This window comes from Callorhinus ursinus, unplaced genomic scaffold, assembly GCF_003265705.2.
Source record: "Callorhinus ursinus isolate GAN/ISIS: 27379988/994484 unplaced genomic scaffold, GSC_fseal_2.0 scaffold25, whole genome shotgun sequence".
NCBI classification, from domain to species: domain Eukaryota; kingdom Metazoa; phylum Chordata; class Mammalia; order Carnivora; family Otariidae; genus Callorhinus; species Callorhinus ursinus.
Window position 1 is genome coordinate 2,378,878 of NW_027397087.1, and position 18,974 is coordinate 2,397,851.

General features: G+C 34.8%; 1 protein-coding gene across 2 annotated transcripts in view; it reads right to left on the reverse strand.

Annotated features, from left to right (window-relative positions):
• AQR (aquarius intron-binding spliceosomal factor) overlaps positions 1-18,974 on the reverse strand; it is a 108,817-nt gene that overhangs the window by 17,131 nt on the left and 72,712 nt on the right. For both annotated transcript variants that reach the window (XR_003210524.2, XM_025883877.2), the window contains exons 23-31: positions 17,919-18,029; positions 15,295-15,404; positions 12,247-12,382; positions 9,970-10,179; positions 8,232-8,369; positions 4,137-4,208; positions 2,887-3,074; positions 2,035-2,206; positions 628-798 (exon numbers count right to left, since the gene is read on the reverse strand). Coding sequence is in view for 1 of the 2 variants with exons in the window: in XM_025883877.2 (XP_025739662.1) it covers positions 628-798; positions 2,035-2,206; positions 2,887-3,074; positions 4,137-4,208; positions 8,232-8,369; positions 9,970-10,179; positions 12,247-12,382; positions 15,295-15,404; positions 17,919-18,029 (1,308 nt within the window). In the remaining variant the exon portion in view is untranslated. The remainder of the gene's footprint in view (positions 1-627; positions 799-2,034; positions 2,207-2,886; positions 3,075-4,136; positions 4,209-8,231; positions 8,370-9,969; positions 10,180-12,246; positions 12,383-15,294; positions 15,405-17,918; positions 18,030-18,974) is intronic.

The following is an 18,974-nucleotide window of genomic DNA, read 5'->3' on the forward strand; positions in this document are numbered from 1 at the left end:
TGATTTCCAAGAAAAAGTGAAAGAGCTTCCATGTTTACAACTAAAGTCTTAATTTCATCATTAGTAATATATTTTTTATTCTAACCTTTCAGCCTTTTATTGATATAATCAAGCATCTTATTTATTTGATATTACTCCATACCACGCAAAAAATAAAAAAAAGTATAAAAAAATAATCCTCAGGTCCGAAGGTACTACAATCTTTCCTTATTCTCAAGAAAAAACACTCTCCCACACACATACAATAAAAAGCAGTACAAATTTTACCTTTGCAAAAATGACAAAATAAAAAAATGCTACAATCCTATTTCTACTAAAATAGTACATAAATAACATAATTTCATTATCCTCCATTTTACCAACAAAAAGTTTTAGAATCATTTATTTCTGACTACCATCAACAAAAATCTTCAATGTGGTAGTTGAGACAGAAGTTCACAGCAAACCAGTAACACTGATAGGACTGCTAGAGATTTATTTATAGTTCCTATTATTTCATTTTCTTACGTCTTAAAAGGAGATAGCAAAGAGACAAAGTAGAATAATATAAATAACTCGTAATAAATATAAATTTTCCCATCCTGCCAACATGATGAATAAGAGAACATATGATATTCGCAAAATTACCTTATTCGGTCTTCCAATCAATGGATTGCTTCCACATCGTCTATTGATGATGTCACGAATAAGATGCTTTTGCCCATTATATGTTGTTAGAATACTAATCTTATCAGCAGGGTAACCAAGTAAACACATGTACATAAAGAGTGCCACTACATATTCTGCTTCTCCAAGATTCTGTAATGTAAAAATGATCAGATTATGCATTTATTTCCTTTTGTTTCAATTCTGTAGAAAGAATGGTTAACTGGCACAACTGTTCATTTATCACACCTCAAGAAGTGAAGTCAACTTGGATAAGTGAACACCTTTCATAAAACTAAGGAATAATCCTATCCTAGGTTAACTGATAACATAACATGAAAATCAAAAAAGGAAGACAAGAAGCTGGTTTTCATGTAAAGACAAAAGTAAAATTCTCGAACACCTTCAGAAAAATCATTTATATTCTCCCCCTCTCCCTCTGCAGCCTGCACTCCCCACCCCCACTCTCTCTAATAAATTAATCTTTAAAAAAAAAAAGAACACTATACGATATATTTTACAATCTAGTTTTTTTCATTTAATATAGCATAAACATTTTCCTTGTCAGTAAACAAAGTTATAATGTTATCGTACTTAGTGTCTATTCATTATATGGAATAGGTAATAGTGTAATTAATCCCTACCGACAGATACTTTGGTTGTTTCTCATTTCTAAAATAATATGCAGTAAAAGAAAAAGATCTGATGGACATTTTAGCATATAAGTCTTTGCAAACTTGTCCATTTATTTTTTAGGATAAATTCTTCAGAGTGAGGACACTGCTTTTAATACATACTGACAATCTGTTCACCAAATTGTTTTCCTTCTAGCATTGCATGAGTATAAAATTTCCCTAAACCTACTCCACACTGAGTATTATTAGAGGTGAAAATACAGTCCAGTGACTTATACTTGCTACAAATCTTTTTTTGTGAACTGCATATTTTTATCTTTATTGCATTTTTCTGTTGGGGTGTTACTTTAAAAAGTGATTTACAGGAGTTCCTATATATATATATATATATTCAGAATTTAACCCACTGTCTGTTAAATCTTGGAAATAAATTTTGGTCTCCAATCAATATTTTTATGATTTCTGCCTTTGGTAATGAGCTTAAGACCCTTCTCACCCTAATGTTATTATAAATATATATATAATATATGTATATATACATAAAATCAGTATTTTCTTCTTTCTAGTGTGTTTACAGTTTCTTTGGTGTATGTATCTTGAATCTATATGAAACAGAAATTTTTGTGTTTTGTGTGAGATGGGAACTTAATTTTGTTTTTTCAATGGCTAACCAAATGGTTCAATGTCACTGATTTAGGTAGTAATTCAGCTAGTTAATGCAAAATAAACTTAAAAGTTTCACGTTTTTTCTCACCTGATAAAAATAAGGATTAGGTTCAGACTCTCCCACTCCTTGAAAATCTTCCACATTGATGAGCTGGAAGTCATAAAGCAAGCCAGCATTTGCTGTACTAAACTCTGGCAAGAGCTGCACGTGGGGTAGGTTTCCCAGATTCTTGTATCGCCAGTTGTAGAGATTACATAAGCTTTCCAAAGACAAACCCCGCCCCCACAAACAGGAAATATTAGTGATGCAAAATTTGGGTTCCTAAGGAGCTGTGTTCTTCCTTTTAATTTTCATGTTCACCATTTTGCACTCATCTTTTTAGCAATAATGCTTTTCAACTTGCCTCCCTGCTTCAAGTAACCAAAGGTCAGAAGACTTGATGATTATAGAAATGAAGCTCTACTCTGTTCTCTGAGATAAATGCTATCTTTACTCCTTAAATTAAAAAAAAACAAAAAACCAAAAACAAACAGGGAAGAGTCTGTAAACTGAGGAATACTTTGAGGTAATTATGAGATAGGGCCTGTACACTTAATATAAGTAAGAACTGGTGTGTTTTCTTCTTGTTCACCTTTTGTTTTAGATTTCAAAATGATATTAACTATTTATCTTCTGCGGGCATGAAGAAAGGGCAAGAGACAGTGAAAAGAAGCTTTAGTTTACAAGTCACACCAATTAATCTCAGTGAATTAAAGTGAAGTGCAGGAAATATCTCGGTCAGTTCACACCCAGTGCAGAAGGCAATATAGGCACTTCCAGATTTGTAGATGGCAGGTTCCTAGACAACAGGGAATTCTACACTTGCTACTGAATATGCTATCAAATAGTTGGATCATGGAGCTGGGGTCCTTAAATAGGTAGTTCTTAAGGCTCCTTTACCTTGCCCTGGCTCTCCCTTGAGCATCAAGGTCCACAGTAGGAACTCCAACCCGGACAAAGCGAGTGAAGAGAGACTGCTCCATGTTTGAATACTTCTGAAAGGCCATATTCTTAATGACTGGAGGTAACTGGTGATGATCACCAATCATAATCCAGCGTTTCAGGCGGCTAAAACCATCTTGAGGATTCTAGAAATGAAAAGTGAGGAGATGACAAAATACTCTGATTAATATATTGCCCTGTTGGTCTCTAATTAATCGCTCAAGAGTCGTGCTATTTAAAAAATGGCTTTATTGGCTTACTAATTCTTATTCACCAGTTCCACAGAGAGAAATCTGGAAAATTTATAGAATGACTTGTGAACCACAAACAGGGGCCATCACCCTTGTGACTGACAGTGCATGAGGGAGGGTAGAGGGACTGAGAAGGTGAGCATGGAATTACCCTACTTAAAGGTAGGGCAAGCCAAGGGAGACTCAGGTCAGAATGAGGCAAAGGGTGCATAGAAAGAAAAAGATGCCTGAGCAGGGAAATGGACAGATGTCAAAGTGGATACTCTGTATTACAATTAAGCCAAGAGCCAGTCTGAAAACCCCCAAAGTAGTAAAAGTTATGTCTTTAATTTCCCACACGACTACTCTGATTTCCTACTTTACACATCTTGTTCCTTGAAACATACCCTGATAAAACACATCCCAAGTTCCAAATAACTTGGCTTATAAAACAACTTTTAGAACCCAATTTATCCATAAATTAAAGCAGTCACTATTCTTAAATCGGGAATTCCACATTTTGTTTTTAATTCTTCCACAGTAAAGACTATTGTACAATAAGAAACATTCTTAAACATCGCCATTTAGCTCAGAAAAATTTAGGCATAAAATAAAGAAAAGCAATGTACTCAGTGAACATCAAAAACAATTCCAGAAACAACTAACAAAGGAAATGAAAAAAATAGCTCATCTACCCTCCAGACTGCTTAACAATGTAATTTTCTTGATTAAAATTACTGTCTTTTCAAAACTTAAAGATAAACTATGAATTTTTAAATAGTACTCCCAGAAACAAAACAAACTACTAAATAACCAGTGAATAGATTAAAGGAAGTTTATAGGCTTAAAATAGAATAGCAAACATAATGAAGTTAAAAAAAATATGTAATTATGACAATTAGCACCCCAAAACTGTAGCTTTTTGACACCGTTCCCCAGAATTCTTCAAACTCTTTGTCTCAGATCTCCGTTTCTTACCTGTAGAAGAAGAGGTATAAAAGTTTCTATCTCCAGGATCTGCGCAGCCTCTTCCATTAAAATGTTGTCATACTGAGAAATGGAGAAAAAGGAAAGCTTGTTAAAAAGACAGCTTGAAGGGCGCCTGGTGGCTCAGTCATTAAGCATCTGCCTTCGGCTCAGGTCATGATCCCAAGGTCCTGGGAGAGAGCCCCGCATCGGGCTCCCTGCCCTGCGGAAAGCCTGCTTCTCCCTCTCCCTCTGCCCCTGCTTGTGTTCCCTTTCTGTGTCTCTCTCTCTCTGTCAAATAAATAAATAAAATCTTAAAAAAAAAAAATGAATCATGGAACACTACATCAAAAACTAATGATGTATAGTGATTAACATAATAAAAAAAAGACAGCTTGAAAGCCAAACAACTACCACCATAACTATAACTATCCAAAAAAAACCCCAAATAATTTCAGATAAAAATAACATCATACAAATTATTCAAACAGAAAGTTCATTATCTTTTTTATCATGATGCCCCTGCTTTTCTAGTTCAAGTCTGTAACCTCAGGGAAGCCCCCTGAATATACAATTCTACCTTGAAGAGATCCTGCATATCATTTCTTGCATTGCATATCAATTTAGTTATTTTTCAACTCAGTTCCTTAAGTTCTACATAAGCAAGAATCAATTTATGATTATATATGAGGTCATTTCCATTGGTATTCTTACCCTGGGTAGTTTTTTGGGGTATTTTTTTTTCCCCCTTATGAATCCTACCCAGCACTTGACAATCTACCTCTGTTTTACCCCTGGCATTCAATTTGTCATCAAAGCATGTAATTTTATCTTCAAAACTCTCTCTCCATTTCTACTACCACCACCACTAAAATCTAAGCCACCACTCTGACTACTGCTAGAAATCTCTTTTACTAGCCCTGCCCCTTCCTGGCTTGCCTCCCCTAAACCACTGATACAACAGGCATCAGATCATGTCACCAACTGGTTTCAAATCCTTCCCTGGATTCCACTTATCTTAGGAAAAAGATCCCTGAAAAGGCCTGTAAAAGGTGTATTAATACAGGCCTATATTCAATTTGCACCCCCCCCGTCTTCCTCTCCTACTTTAAATGCCACCTTCCTCCTTACTAATTAAGCTGCAGCCACGTTGACCTATTTCATTTTCTTAGAAATGGCAAAACCATTCTGGCCTTAGGCCCTCTGCAGTACTATCTGCTCTTCATTTTTTGTCTGCTTGGCTCTTCCTCATCTTTAAAGTACCAGCTTAAAACCCACTTTATCCATGTCTTCTCTGACCTCCCAAGTTAAACCTGATTCCACAGAACTCTCTTCCTTTGTCTCATAGCACATCACAATTTGTAATTCTGTGTATCTACTTGTTTGGTGCCTGCATCCTTCCACTAGCCCAGTTTCCAGTAACATCAGGCACTGCACACTTATAAAATAATGAAAAATCAAGTCTTTCTCCAACATAAGGAAATTTCATTCTTTCTTTGATGATTACTGCTCTCCCATCTGCTCAATTCTCTTCTAGATCTATTCTCAACATGTTTTCCTTCCCCTCCACTTCTAATTCTGCTTGTTACTTAGTGTGACATCCTCTTCCTTGTCTGATTGGTAAAATACCTTCTTTGAGAATCTAAGTACAAATTAGAGTTCCTTTGTTTTGTGTTTTTAATGTTTTCTCCTCTTATTTTGTTTCCTTGGAAGGTGGAAGGTAGGAGCATATTTACTCTTTATGCTTCATTAACTTTTAACTTTTATTTTTTATTTATTTTATTACGGTAATTTTTTTTTCAATTTCAGCTCCTGCCAGGGTGCCCTATTAACTGTTTTTAAATGAGCTGTTTACATATACTGTAATTTCTGTGCTACTCATTTTTACCAAACTATGGTTGTATTTATTTGTCCAAGACAAGCAGATGACATGAATTTCCACTGGACATCCAATGATGAAAGTTAAGGTTCAATTCTTTACTGTTTCTTATTGAAAATATTTAAAGGTATGTGGATAGGTGTCTTCTCTAGCTCTATCTGATGCTGAATTTCCCTATTACAAGGATTAATTAGGTCATCCTCATGGGAGCTTAGGAGGAGGAGTTCTAAGATCCATATTTTCTCACAAGTCCCTGTGTGGACTCTGAGGATAATAGATATGATATGCAAAACAGAGTGGGAGCAGCTCAAGATGGTTTAAAGAGCCTGCTTTCTGAAAAATAACTCTGAAAATCTAATGCAATTTAACTTACAAAAAATGTATCTATAGATTCTGCTTTTTAAAAGGCAACTTTAATCACAAAGCAAAATTATGACATAACCCTACTGGGCATATTAAGGCAGGAAAAGAGCACATGACTGTGCATGCATGTCTCCCTGGGGATGGCACAGGGTCAAAACACGATGTCGAAAATGCAAATTTATTTATTTGACAGAGAGAGAGAGAGAGAGAGAGAGAGAGAGAGAGAGAGAGAGAGACAGCACAAGCAGGGGGAGCGGCAGGCAGAGGGAGAAGCAGGCTCCCTGCTGGGCAGGGAGCCCAACGAGAGGCTCGATCCCAGGACCCTGGGATCATGACCTGAGCCCAAGGCAGATGCTTAACCAAGCCACCCAGGCACCCCTAAATGCAAATTTAACATTCTTTATTGATACAGATAAAAAGAACACAGAAAATACTAAGAGTTGAAAGAATGGCTAATCAGGGAAGTAGGGGACTGCCCTTTCTTCATGTTAAGTAGCTCTACAACAAGGTTTTTAAATGCATAAACCAGATGCAGGGGAAGTTTGATAAAAATGAAACTTCAAACTTAAAAATATAAAAGATCTAAGGAATACTATCAGCACTCATGCTAACTATGTATGTATAGCACATCGTAAGTAAATGATTAACGAAAGTTTGATAAGCTACAAGTAATGTTTTTTAAAATATGCATGTGAAAAGCTGCACAACACCATAAAATGTTAATTATGATTGCATCATTTCCCTTGTTATTAAACCGATATGACTGAATATCAAATACCAGGCATATTTTCTATGTCAGCCCCAAGAACAAAATATTTAGGTGAAAAATTCTCACTAATAATTTGCAAAAGGGTAAGTTCACACCACTAACATAAGTTCACAGACGGTTTAATAAATTATCGTGCTTGTGCTAACCTTGCGGCTGAGGAACCTTCCATCTAAGATAGCAACTACTCTGTCACCCTGAATAGTATTTAGCACTTACCCTCCAGCGAGCTCACAACATTTAAAAATTGTCAGTCACTTTCATTAACAACAAACGCTTTTCTAACTTTGAATTCAAAGCAGTACACAAACCCTATTTTAAACAACAGATAAACCAACTGCAAAGAAGTTAAACGATTTGCATTAAAGTCAGAGTTTAGGCCAGTATCACTAGCAAAGTTATAAAGAGGCTGCAAATTCAAATTTACTGCTTATTTACTACATTCCACTTTAAACAAGTCACAGGTTATAAGGCTATGGTGCCCATTGGCTCTCCTGTCTTTATCATATGACGAAATCATTTTAATATCTCATCTACAGTCTTATAAATAAGAGTATTCCATATCCTTACATAGAAGGTTTTCCATCTACTGAATGAACAAATAAGTGGGAGTGGATGTGTATTTAAAACATGAACAATGTAAGATACAGATGTCTGATAGGTGAAAAACATTGTCAAATGTTATTTTTATAGCTTTTAGTTATGTTTGGAGATTTTTTAACATAGTGAAAAATCAATTTACCTTAACAAATATTAGACTTTGTTTAGATAATCATATGGTTATGTTACTTAACTGACATATTACTGATAAGCAGACTTAGAAAAATCAGGTCTAGAGTTCATTAATCATATAAACATCAGAGATTATCATCACTTTTAGAAAAGACATTTTTAAGGAATTATAAATATGAACGTCAGTAAGAGGTAAGCCAATCTTCAAGGGAAACGGCCTCGGTAAAGGAAAGGAAAGGAAAAGAAAAGGAAAGGAAAATTTAAATAAAAATTAAAAAAGAAAAAGAAAAGGAAAGGAAAGGAGAGAAAAGAGAAACCTAACAGCTGAACAGATGATCAATTGAGGAATGAAACTGTAAGTCCCTACCTTGAAACCTAGCTTGACTAAATCATGTCGTTTTAAGGCAGCATGAGTACAAGTCATAGCAATGATTTTGGCTTCTTTCACTAGAAGGTATTTAGATCTGTCCAGTCCACTTCGAAGCAGTTCAGAAGCTCTGAATTCCTATGGGAGTGGGGGTCAGGGAGAGAGTATTTTAGGAAAATAAACATGTTTCATGCATACATTCACACAATCCAGTTTATCAGACTTAATTCCTGATTAATTAATATACTTATATCATAAACTAAGCCTAATGGATCACAATTCTGTTCATTATTAATTAGGTATTAATTGAGTTCATATAATAACTGACACTCAAGCTATAATTTGGACTGTTTTTGTATAAGGTAAAATATTGAGAGTTATCAACAAGAATATTGAATAAAATATCTATCACCACAGTATCTACTCAAGGTCCTTCCACAAAAACAGGAACTTTTTCAAGTATTCATAACAAAGGAAATTTAATGCAGGGGGTTTGGTTTCACAGTTGACAAAGGAGCACATAAGCCAGCCAGGGAACGAATGGCTGAGCTAACCGAGAGATGAGCAATAGCAGGAAGTTTGACCATTCCTAGGCTAGGACAGATAAAGGAAGGAGGCAGTGGGACTGGGGTACCAGAATAAGCTACAGCAACAATCATAGGAAGCCAGGCCAACAGAAACTGGAGCCGTGGAAGAGATGAAACCCAAGACAATTGGTGGAGCAATATCCTAGCTTCTCTATTTCTGCCACATTTTTTATTGGCTAAACCCAGCCAGAAGTCAGCTAATATGGAAAGCCAGGAAATTAAACCTCCAAGGATCAGGTCCACCTCTGACCGTGGCAAAAGATCCCCATAGAGCAGGGTAAAATGATGGACAATAGATATTAAATGAGGAGCAAACAAGCCCAAGCAGAGCGCCTAATATCAAGTCCTATAAATTCTGAACATTGTCATACTTTAGATATTTTTAACATTTTTGTTTTTTAAATAGTTAAAACATGACAGGTACAGGAGAGGGACTCTGTTTAAATCTCTCCCCACCCCTCCCAAGACAGCTACTATTATGAATTAAATGTTTTTATCCTTTTACTTTTTTTTTCCTTTTACTTTGTTTATATAAACATACTCTAATATTGTTTTGTAGGTCCTAAAACTTTACTTACTATTATACTATATATTTATTATTCTGTACTTACCATCTATCAACCTCCCCCCTACCAACACCACGCATTGATATTTACTGAATATATACTATGTGCCAGATACTCCTTTAGGAAGTAGAGATATCTTATCTAAAAGGTACAAAGACAAAACAGACAAAGTCACTGCCCCTGTTACCTGAGTAATCCTAAATCATCTTACTGTGGAATCTGAGCCTGAATGTGATCTCTGAGCCTGACTGGGGCTGCTATACTCTTCAAATGTTTTCCATCATTTGGAAGTGGCAGTCTCAGATTCCAATTCAAAGAAACACTGTTGAATCTCTTGAGGGAAGCATTCCTTTCTTAAATGCTAAGACTTTTACACCAGAAAAGTCAGAATAATGGGGATTGAATATAAATCTTAATTTTTACTCACTTCTTGAACTAAAACTATAAATGTTTTCAATAATCTCACTTAAAAGTAACAATCTGGTTTGTAAGATGTGAATATTCCACACTTACTTCATTAAAAACAAAAAAACCAACTAAACTTGAAGCCTTTAAAGGCAAGTTAAAAAACCTGAGAATCCTTACCTCAAGCTGAGTGAAGATTTTCTTAATATGCCTGAAACATCCTTCAGCAATTTCCATGTCTTCTTCATAAGATCGGCCTTTAAAAATGGGCTGAGGGGCATTTGCAAAGTATTCATGAAAAGGGAAGAAAGTGGAGACTTCCGTAACATCTGGCAGCATATTACCTTTATTTTTCACTTTGCTGATATATTCTTCCCAACGAGACATGACCTATGAAAAAAAGGGACTTGAGATTAAAATTCCTAGCTAATTATTAGGTTTTAAATGATAAAATAAAAAAGAAATCTAGTAAAAATAAGATCTACTAAGTAAAGGGAAAGAAAAAGAAAAGCAATCCCTGACCTAACAGGACTATTTCTTATCTAGGTCACTGACAGAGGGCCCTTTTTTAAAAGTGACTTTTAAGATTATAGAAAAAAGGTTCTTTAATCAAAAATAGAAAAACTAGGGGTGCCTGGGTGGCTCAGTCAGTTAGATGTCTGACTCTTGGTTTCAGCTCAGGTTTTGACCTCAGGGTCATGAGATCCAGTTGGGCTCTGCACTGGGTGTGAACCCTGCATAAGATTTTCTCTCTCCCTCTGCCTCTCTTCCCCACACTGCCCACCACGCTCTCCCTCTCAAAAGAAAAAATATATGTGTATATATAAGGATAAATGAAAATATAAATAATTTATAAATATATATAAACTGGAAAGAACCTCAGTGTCATCTATGGGACTTTATCTCAGACATTTCAGATTCTCCATGTATACTCAAAATGGTATTACTGATGCTTAAAAAACAAACAAAAAAACCAATTCTCTGGACAAAGAAATTCTGTATTTTTTCATTATCTCAGTTTTTCTCCATATATGGTAAGTCCTACTTTAGCAGCATTTTAGTAAATGCCAACCCTTCTCCCAGACCTTTATAATTTTTCCAATTCTCTTTAGTATATTTACAAAGCATTTCTGTTAAACTGAGTATATATTTGAAAGCTCATTTTATGACTTTTGTGATATAGTTATCCTGGTATGTTTTACTATGCCTCTACCATGCGGTTCCTGCTTAATCTCAATTTTGGTAATTCTCCCAGTCAGGGTTTCTCCAAGTGTGGTTCTTAGGCAGAACATCTGAGAGGCTAAATAAAGATTTAGATTCCTGGATACCACCTCCTACTGAAAGAAATCTCTGGGGACAGAACTTGACAATTTCCTTTTAAAATAACTTTCCCAATGTGATTCTTACATGTTGAAAATTGTTGTCTGTACTGTGAAGCTTCAAGTTTGTTTTTCCCAAATCGATTACTTAAGTCTCCACAAATTTATTGATTATTTCTCCTACTTTTAAAGTAGTTTTCACTGAGAGCCTAGTGATTTTTATTTTGTGCCAAATATACATTTAGGCATGATCTTTACTCCATTATTCAAAGTTCTAAACTGCCTGAGTCCAATGCAGGCTACTTTGCAAGGTGATGTCTATCTTCTCTGTGTCACTAGAAACCATGAAATCTGATCATTTTGAATGGATTGAACTGGTCTGGGTATCTACTTATGAGCATACACCTATTCTTATCATATATGTTTTAAAATTTCAATGGTATAATGTGGACTTAAAAATATACAAATAGCATGAGTACAAAGAGAACAAAGTTATATAAAATTCTCCATTATATGATTATGCCTTAATCTGCTTAAAATTATTAGTAAACTGACTATTAAGATTTATTTTTGTTCATTTTATTTAGTTTTCTATTTCTTAATGGTTTTCACACCTAAAAAATTAACCCTAACCAAAGCAAAAGCACACCTCTAAATTGAAGTCAAAAGAATTTTTAACTTAAACTCCTACTTTGAAATTAGTTCTAAAATATAATTTATTTTTGGAAATTTGAAAGGAGAGTATGTTCTTCCTTCATTAGCTGATTAATATGAATAGAAGTAGGTTACAGAACTGTACTTTGTTACCACTGGGTAGCTAGCATATTTAGTTATATTTCTACAGTAATGAAAACAAAGAGAGACTAGAAAATTTGTCAGTAGCAAGAAAGAAAAAGGAAAAATATTTAAAAAGTAGCAACATTGGCCTTTCAGTGAATGAGTCATCAAGCGAAGCTATTTAGCCAAGAAAATAAAAGATAATAGGAAATACAAACATTTAATATTCACAAATATAGCTTTGGCAACAGCATACATTTTAATCTACTCAACAAAAAGACAGGCTTTCAAGAAGAATTTCAAGAACCCATCCCAGTTTCCAACGGAAGACCGTATGATTTAAAAACTCTTAATCTTTTACCTGATATAAGAAGAAATAGCCTGCAGTTTCACAAGTATATGAAGCATCTCCTGGAACTCCTAGACTCTTTTGTAATCGTTTGACTTCTTCTAAAAGTTCTATTCTTCGAGCCAGGACATAATTAACTCTTCCATATCTAGAAATTTCAAAGAAGCAAAAAAGCAAAATTATGTAATGAAGAGATTTTTAAGGAAACTGTCAGCAAAACATTTAAGAAAATCGTAATAGGGGCGCCTTGGGTGGCACAGTCAGTTAAGCATCCGACTCTTGGTTTCGCCTTAGGTCGTGATCTCAGGGTCATGGGACCGAGCCCCTCATTGGGCTCCATGCTCAGCACAGAGTCTGCTTGAGATTCTCTCTCCCTCTGTGTCCGGCCAACACCCCCACCCCGCTCGCCGCTCTCTGTCTCCCTCTCAAAAAAATAAATCTTTAAAAAAACCATAATAAAAACTATAAATGGCCAAACAGGAAAAAAAAAAAAAACCAGTAGGAAACACTCTTTATATTTAATATAAGTGGTAGTTCTTGGGTCAGTGTTGATCTGCAAACATGTTAGTTAGTGGTCTGTGAGGAAGGAAAATCAACTGTGTCTCTAAATGTACCATTTAATTCTTTTTTTTCTTTTTTTTTTAATAACAAGACTTTCACAAAAAGGGAAACTACAGTGCATTCCGGTGCTAGTTCATCTCATCACAGACCAAGAATACATAGTTTACGGATTGGCTGCTTTGAATAACCCTGTTTTACACTATCATAGAAGTAGATTAGTTCTAAAGGCTTCGAAAATTAATTTTAAAATGTATTTGATCATTCTTTGTTGTCCCAGCATGTAGCCTGGCACCTGAACCTAGTAGGTTCATAAATATTTGCTGAATGAGTAGGAAAACTGAATTTGAAGAGTACCTGGTTCAGAGGCATGTAATTAAGAAAATAGCAGTGAATCAGAACTCTTTCCACAATAACAAAAGTGCCTTCTTTTTTTTTAAATTTTATTTACTCATGAGAGACAGAGAGAGAGGGAGAGAGAGAGAGAGAGAGGCAGAGGCAGAGAGAGAGAGAGAAGCAGGCTCCCAGCCGAGCAAGGAGCCCGATGCGGAATTCGATCCCAGAACCCTGGGATCATGACCCGAGCTGAAGGCAGATGCTCAACCAACTGAGCCACTCAGGCACCCCAACAAAGTGCCTCCTATAACAACCTTTTAACATTAAACAAAAATTAAGATAGTGTAAACACTGCTGCTGTTATGTTTAAAGATTGGACAAAGAGGGAAATCATGTTCTTGAATGCCCCATAGATCAGAAATTCACCTTTGAGCCAGCAAGAATGATTGAGAATAAAGGGATATAAGACAGAGTCCATATTTAAAGAATTTTCCAACTTAGAAGGATTTAATGTTACACCAGGTAACCTTTTTCTGTTTGCTTATCTAGAGTTTAATGCTTTTTCTATAAACAACACTTTGGTAATGAGAAAAAAATTGAAGATGCTTATAAAAAGTGTGTAATAAAATACCAAAATTCTTGTGATATAGGGTTAAACTTAAAAAGCAATATACAATGGAACTCCATGTACTATTTACGCGATTATTCCATAAATCTCAAATTATACTAAAACCATAAAGTCTTAACTTAAAGAAGCAATGTACCACAATTATAAATAACAGCATGTTTACAGATGATTATTAAGAAAAAACTAACAAAAAGTTGTTTTGGAGTAGTGGAATTATGGATAACCATTCCCTTTCTACTATCTCACAAAGTTTGAAAAGTTTTCTTTAGGGAAAATGATATTACTTTTATTATGAAATGATACTATTTTTCTTTTTAATTACAATAAAAGGAGAGAAATGAAAGAATATGTCCAACTGAACAAGCACATACCTACTAATAAGACCTGGGACTTGGCTTATGTATCAGAAAGCAAAAAGTATTTTTGTTTTCAGAAAATTATTATCTGAAATTTTTTTAAAGTTCTACTTCTATTATATTATAATATTTAAAAATAACTATAAATTCTACTGCAGTGTAATTATAATTACAGTATTTAGCATTTCACCAGCACCTTTATGTTCACTGAATGCTGGCTTATTAAATTTTAGAGGCTAGCCCACTCGTGTAAGTTGAATTTGAGGAAATATTCACGGCAAGAATTCAGAGAAGTAACTCCGGCTAATCCAAAATTAAGAATCTAGAGCCCCAAATAACTTAATGTGTGTTGTTCTTTGCCCTATGATTTCTTAAAGCTAACAAATGTTTGGTGAGCTCTGTGATACAGGAACTCAAAATAGATGCAACATAATAATTTAACACTCCTTTAGCTCTTTTGATGTCTATGATCAATTTAGTCAAAGGTCATGTTTAATAGCCAAAGGGTGTATTAAATATGTGCAGCTGTTTGTTATGATTAGTCTGAAATCATGCTTTAAAAATGGATTTAAATATAAATAAATGAACTGTTATAAAGAAAGTGTGACTAGGAAACCTAAAATACTAACAGCAGAAGAAATCTGATTTGTAAAATTTTAGTCACTTTACTTCATGTACTGTTAAACATAAAGTCCAGCTAAATGGCAATTAAGTAGCTATAATAAGATTTACAACCCCAAAGCTTATACTGTCATTAATCTTCAATTGTGTTTCATTAAATGAACCAATTTTTTAATTGATATCTAAAATACACACAAATTAAATGTCTGGATGAAATGTGGAATCAGGTAAACTTGTACAGTTTGAGTTGGCAACATTAAAAATCACCTCAATAAATAGAGAACAAATGGCAATCTGCAATTTTAAAAAGATGAACAAGATAACTCTCTTTACTGAAGTAACTGTATTCTTTAGGAAAAAAAGGCATAAACACACAGAACTGGAGCTGAGGGAGATCATGACCAGATTTTTACAACTACAAGTAGGTTATGCTAGAACCTTTCAGAATCAAGTTGTATTATTCATGACTCTCGTCTCTTGGTGTTTCTTTAATAAAGAAAAAGAGGAGAAGGTTAAAAATTGTTTTGTATATCATTTCATAACTCATCCCCATTTGGTCACCTGCTGAAATCTTTCTCTGTCTCCAGCTCTTCTTCCCCATGACCAAGACGCAGGAGGTGGCGCTCATCAATGTCTAAAGCCATGATCTTCTCAAACAACTGGTTCAGGGCCTGGAGAATAAAACAAAAAGGATGATGGTGAATTTTAATGAACCAGCAGCTCCTTTAAAAATAAGAAAAACTAACATTTAGAAAGACATAAAAGAATGAGCGTTGTCCAGTCAGATAAGAATCAACTTCAAAACACAGAAAGAAACAAGTCTTACGTTAGGTCATTTACAATTTAAACGAAACAGTATTTTTCTTGATTTCTGATATTGCTGCCTACATATATTTGGCCAACTGAATAACTGAAAACCATAAAAACCACTAATCATTAAATCTTTGCTTCTAATTTACGAAAAAAAGAAAGGCTTTGGATCAGTTTCTATTTTCCCCAAATAGTAACAGTTACTAAAATAATTAATAAACACACCAAGATTTCACTCAATAGAATATCCATGGGTTGCAGGAAACTGAAACATTTTTGAGGTTGAGGGACTCAGGCAGTGAGTGTGTAGGTTGAATATATCAAGAGGACCACAGAGTGGAAAGATAAAGTGCATCATTCAAATCTTAGGCCAAAGGTCTAAAGTTCTCTATAACAACAATGAGCAGAGCACTCATTTATTGCAAACTATTCTGATGGAAGCCATCTGATAGAAGTCACTCCTTTCTACCTATGAAATGCTCGTATTTTAGGGTTCCCTTAAATCCTAGTATTAATTACCTGAACATCTGCAGTTACAATGTTTTGTGGAAAGGCAAAAGTTCCATTGTATGGAAAGATAATGCTAATTTTAAAGACATCATTTAAAAATCAGCCAAAACTCTCTCTTAACTACCATCAATCTAAGCCTGCCCATGAAGTCAACATCCAGTCTTATAAATATCCAGGTTATAGAATGTAAAAAGAGATATCCTTTGCTATCAAAATTCTAGCAGTTAGAGCTCAGATACTGAAGAAGTTAACATAAATTTTCAGAAAAAAATTCCCCACTATCCAAACTCTTGATGCTTTCCATCCAAAACCTGGGATCCAATGGATCAGACCACATGGCATTACTCACCATCCAAACTCAGGAACCACAAAGATTTAGAGAACAAAAAATACTCCCACACTGCACTCTCAGAAAAAAACTGCAAGATTTCATTATGAATTAAAGTAATACTGAAGAACTGTTTGCAGTAAGTATGCAAATGAAGATCTGACAAATGAAACAATTGTAAAAAATCAACAAAGCAACAATTTAATAGACATCACTGAGGATGATATGATTATTAAGGATTATTCATTAGCAAACAATGAAGTCTTCCGTTATATTTGTAAAACAACTTTCTCTGTAATTGTACTATACAAGTCGATTATAAGTAAAAGATTCTACCGAAAGTCATTATCAAGTTATGAAAAAACTTACCAAAAATACTATGATAGAACAACAACAAATGAATTACTCTTTATTCATTTTAAGAATTGGGAAATAGGTAAGATTATTACAGATTAAATTTTACTAAATAGAAGAAAAAAAGGCCTTTATGTAATTTGTTTCTTTAATTAAGATAAAGCCTTGGTCAACTTTCTCCTCTGCACAATTTTAGTATACTGTATAATAATGCAACCACTACTTACAAACTTCAAAGATATAAAAACAAGTGAATGAAGTGCACAGCATTAATCTTAAAAACCTCCTGTAGATTAAAAGTTGACAAATTAATAGAGTAAGTGATATTTTGCATTCTAAAAACCCAGCGTTTCTTTGTAGATCAACTCTTTTAAAGAAGTGGCCAACTGAAATCACCATTTAGAAAACATAAGTACCTATGGAGGTTAGACTATCTGGCAAGTTTCATGAAATTCTGAAAGCTGCTACAAAAGAGCTAGTGAATGTTAGTTGTCCTATTCATTTCTATGATAGTGACAACTTTGGAGGAACTACCATAGCACACACATAGATATAAAGCTCATTTTTCAGACATTATTTATGTGAGAAAAGTTTGTTTTTATTGCTTTAGCGGTTTGTAAATGCCTTATGTATTGAATCTACAGCATAAAATAGTCCTTCCATGATACAAACCTCATAAGGATATACAACTTAATCCAGTATTAATACATTTGAGCCCTAGTCTTTTGGTAATATTCATTCTACTAAAGGATGGAAAATATTACCAGTAATGGTTATATGCTTTCAATCTCAAAGTAAAAGCTTTAGCTTAGCATGGAAGGTGGTGGGGGTTGAGGGTGGGGAGAAATTTAATTTATCCAAATATTTGACCATAAATCCAAGTATTCTTCTTAGCTTTCCCACATTTTGACCCTCTCCATTAGAAATAAAAGATTGTTTATATATTTTCCTAATATAGTCTGGTCACGACCAGTAACAATCCAAGAGTAACTCAACAGCAAACACTATACTCATCAGCCTTTCAGTATTCTGTCGTACCTATGGTCAGGTTATCATACAAACAAATCTCCATTGTGCTTTCATTCACTCCCCACTCCTTTATCTCCCCTACCATCCATCCTACATATGTGAGTACACATGCGTGCATGCACACACACACACACACACACACGTACACACTCACCTGATTAGAATGAGTAACAATCAGAGTCCTCTGCTCTGGGAAATTATGGTAGATGTTGGATATGATTTGGACTGCAACATCTGTTTTTCCAGTACCTGGTGGACCCACAACCTAAAAAGGAGATGAACATATATCAAACTACTAAGTTATCACATTGTTAGAAAATGGACATTCTAAAACTGAGATATAAATTAAAAAAAATTGCTTCATGAGTTCAATAACAGAGTGGACAAGATAGTCAGCGAAGGTGAAAACAGAGCAATAGAAATCACCCAACCTAAAATATAAGCAGAAAGAAAAGACTGAAAACGAATAAAGAGAGCCTCGTGAATCTATGGGGCAATACTAAAAGGTCTAACATTTATGTTACTTAAATCTTAGAACAAGAGGAAGAAGTTTACGGCATAGAAAAAATATATGAAGAAATAATGGTTGAAAACTAAAATCTGGCAAAAGACTTAAATCTACAGACTCAGGAAGCTCAGCAAACTCCAAAGAGAATAATCCCAAAGAAATCCAAGCCCAAATACATCTTAGTTAAACAGCTGAAAATTAAAGAAAAATTCTTAATAGCAACCAGAAAAAAATGATACATTACATATAGCAAAAAGATGTTTGAAGTGACTGGGTTTCCCTCAGAAACCACAGAAGCCAGAAGGAAGTGGAATAACATTTTAAAAGTGCTGAAAAGAAAGAACTCCAGAGAAGTCTATGTCCGGTGAAAATATTTTTAAAGAATGAAGATGATTCAGAGACATTCTCACATGAAGTAAAACTAAGATATTTCATTGCTAGTAGACTTACTCTTTTTTTTTTTTTAAGATTTTATTTATTTTTTTGACACAGAGGGAGAGACAGCGGGAGAGGGAACACAAGCAGGGGGAGTGGGAGAGGGAGAAGCAGGCCTCCTGCTGAGCAGGGAGCCCGATGCGGGGCTTGATCCCAGGACCCTGGGATCATGACATGAACCGAAGGCAGACGCTTAATGACTGAGCCACCCAGGTGCCCCACTAGCAGACCTACTCTTAAGTGGTAAAAGAGTTCTTCAGACAGAAA